The 3281-nt window shown below is 53.7% G+C and overlaps 1 protein-coding gene across 1 annotated transcript; it reads right to left on the bottom strand.

Moving 5' to 3' along the window:
• Nucleotides 1–353: 353 nt before the first annotated feature.
• On the bottom strand, nt 354–1818 carry LOC100619649 (G-patch domain and KOW motifs-containing protein-like). The gene has a single exon (XM_003342252.3). The coding sequence runs from the start codon at nt 1810–1812 to the stop codon at nt 502–504; it is 1311 nt and encodes a 436-aa protein (XP_003342300.2). The 5' UTR covers nt 1813–1818; the 3' UTR covers nt 354–501.
• Between the last annotated feature and the right edge of the window lie 1463 nt (nt 1819–3281).

Below are 3281 nucleotides of genomic sequence, written 5' to 3'. Positions count from 1 at the left end.
ACCAACACCTGGATCAACTCAGGATACATGGTGGGGTGTATGAGTCAGTTATCCAAAAAAATGAAAACATAAAAAGAAAAACAAAAAGAAGAAAAATTAAAATTTTGAAGAAAGAAAAATTGAAAATCAGAATAAAATTATTGAAAATCTATGCATATAAAAATTTCTGACTAAAGAAGAAATTCAAAACAGGTCCCAATTGAATGAATTCAATACGGATAACAGACCCTTGTATTAGGGTCCAATTAAAGTAATTTCTGTCCCACAAGACTATAGGACTAAATGCAGTCATATTACATTTACCCATTGGCAGTCAGAACTACAGGAAGTTGCCATACTATAAGAGAGGGAAAAAAAGGACTAGGGGACTCTGCGCAGGTGGCCTGAAGGCCCAGAGAGACACAGAGGCACAGAAGTCTCCTCTGACCAGTCCTGGGCTCTGTCTCATTCCTCAGTCACTCAAGAAAGGTGCAAAGGGAGTGTTGACTGGAAGGGGGCCCTTCAGTCCTCAGCCACAGGCCCAACATACTGGCAAACAGCATCAAAGTCTAAGCGAAGGACAGTGCCCTCCCCCTCCTGCAGCAGCTGCACCAGAGCTTGGCTCCTCTCCTTGTCCCGGGCCAGAATGCGGCCCACCTGGCCCCTCTGGGGCCCCAACACCACCATGACGGTGGCCTTCTCCTCCTTGGGGATGAGGGTCTCCAACATGTCCTCCCGGAGGCCTTCCAGGAGGCGGCCTTCATCAGTTCGGCACACACAAGTGTCTGGGCTCAGGACATCCTCGATGATCATCTTGGTGTTGTAGTAGCGGCCCTTGTGATGCCGTTTGTCGACGAAGCGCACTCGGAGGTCCCTGCGCAGCCAGTGAGGGGTGGTTGGGGGCTGCTTCCTCTTCTGTCCCTTCTTCTTGGCCCCTTGGCCAGCCCCTCCAGCCTGGGGGTCCCCGGGTGGCCTGCCGGGGCCTTTCGCTTGCTTCTCATACTCCTGACAGCTGACCGGCCTGAGCACATACTCGCTCAGCGTGGCCGCCTGGCCAGAGGCAGCCAGCCTCACCACAGCCCTGGCGTTGTCCGGGTCCAGCCCCTCCACCTTCCCATAGAGGCCCCGGTGGGGGCCGGCCAGGACCAGCACGGCCCTCCCTGGGGCCAGGCCCTCGGGCTCCTCCGAGGCCCTCTTGTTCCCAGGCGGGGCGGGCGCCGGGGAGGGGGCCAGGCTGGCCCCGAGGCCGAGCCCCTTGGGCCGCAGGGGGTTCTCCCGCGGCTTCACCACCTGTTTGAAGGTGCGCCCGATGCCCTCACCCGGCTTCCACCCCATGCCCCGCAGCATGGCCAGCCCGTAGGCCTCCACGGGCACCGCCTCGTAGTCGGCCCCCACAGACGGAGCGGCCGCGGCCTCGGTCTCAGCCCCAGCCCGGGCCAGCAGCGGGATGGCCAGCGAGGGGTCGGCGGCCTCGGCTCCGTCCGACGGCTGTTGTAGGGCCCGTTGGGACTCCTCGATCAGCTCCTGCACAGCCTGGCACAGGACGGCGTCCTCGGGGGCTGCTCCGCGCCCGCGACCCCTCGGCAGCAAGGGGATCACCAGCTCCCGCGGGGCCTCCGCGGGCGGCCGCACACTGTGCAGCTCGCGCCCCTCCACTGCCCGCAAGAAGTCCTTCTCCTCTTCCTCCTCCTCCCCGCGCTGCCCCGGAGGCCCCTCACGACCCTCTGCCAGCCGCTTTCGGGGGGCCGTGCGGCTGAAACCGAAGGATACCAGGCCAGGGGGCCCCGAAACCTGGGCCGGGGTGGCCGTAGCCCCATCTTGCCCGTTCACCATTTATGCGTCTTCCTCTTCTAGCTGGCACGTAGAGCCTTTTGGGCCTGGTAATTCTTCTCCCTTTTCTGCTGTTTATGGGTGGGGCGGCTGGATTTTGTAGTTATTCAATCCTGCTTCTGCTCAATTGGAGCAGCCCTGAGAACTAAGCTTCCTTCCTCGCTGTGACTTACTAGGGTAATAATTTAAAAGTGTGTGGTCGCCAATTGTTATAATTAAAATTAAATTATGAGTCTGTTAGTAGCTTTAACAATTTAGTTTCATTAAAATAGATAGAAAATGAGGGAAATGTAGGAAGGAGGTAGAAAATTGACTACTGAAATTCCCTCATTGCCCTTCTGATGGAATCCAGCTCACCACCAGCAAAGGCTCCCTCAGGTCCCAATCTCCAGCCAGAAGTTCCCAGAGTAAGTGTCCCTTTTCAGCCTGAGGTACCAACACATGAATCTGAATCCTAGTCTGAGAGTCCCTTCAGCCAGAGCCTCACTAACTCAACAGAGAGCTCCTTCAGTCAGCATGCTGGAGTCTGAGTATCAGTGGCTCCAGAGAGCTAGTGTGAATCAGAATGCAAATCCCCACTGCACACTGGGTCTCACTTTATATACATTTTTCTCCACCCAATGGCTCTCCCATTTCACACCTTAGGAACCAATCATAGTTTCTTAATTTGTCTGGCACTGCCCAGGGGGGAAACATGATTGGGAGTAACTTCCTGTTTCTGAGGCTGTGAACTTAATGTTTCTGAGAGTGTGAACCTCCCGTCTCTGATGGTGTGAACCTCCTGACTCTGAGGGTGTGAACCTTTCTCTGAAGGTATGAACTTCCTTCCAATCAGTGACAAAGAATCTTCAATTTCCTACCTAAGTTAAAAAGGAGAGGAATTCCTATTTCCTGATTGGTTAAATTAAAAAAAAACAAAGAGAATGTTAATTCCCTTTTCACAATCCCCCCATGTGATTCTATTTGGAGAGGAGCATGTTGAAATCTCCCCCAAACACCTCACTAGGAAGATAAAAGCTTGGTTCACCTTCTTGAAAGGAATGCCCAGCCTGGATTTGTGGTTCTCTTCCCCTCTATCTCTCAGATTACTTCCATAGAAGTCTCTGCTTGGGCACCTCTAGCTAGGAAGGCAAGAAGGGGGAATAGGAGAACACCCTGTCCTTGAGACCCCTCTCCAGTGATGGCTCAAGGTGGCTTGGTTCCTTGGTCACATCCTGGACCCTGAAAGAGCTGGCCAGGGGTAGAGAAAAGTTAAAAGGGGAAGCAGCGAAGAATTTGAACCCAAGAATAAATGAGCCTCCATGGGGATGGGGGAAGGTGCAGAGTAGGCTCTGGCCCAGGCAGTGTCTTAAGTTCTTTTTCAGGATGTTTCAGATACCTCTTCATTATTGAACCAGAGTTAAAGAAGAACTTTTTAACATATAGAGGAATGGACGGTGTGTTGTCTCAGTACAGTGCATGGAATGGCCATG

The sequence above is a fragment of the Monodelphis domestica genome, chromosome 4 (assembly GCF_027887165.1).
Source record: "Monodelphis domestica isolate mMonDom1 chromosome 4, mMonDom1.pri, whole genome shotgun sequence".
NCBI lineage: Eukaryota > Metazoa > Chordata > Mammalia > Didelphimorphia > Didelphidae > Monodelphis > Monodelphis domestica.
Note: the sequence above shows the minus strand (reverse complement) of the source record. Positions and strands in the feature narration are given on the sequence as shown.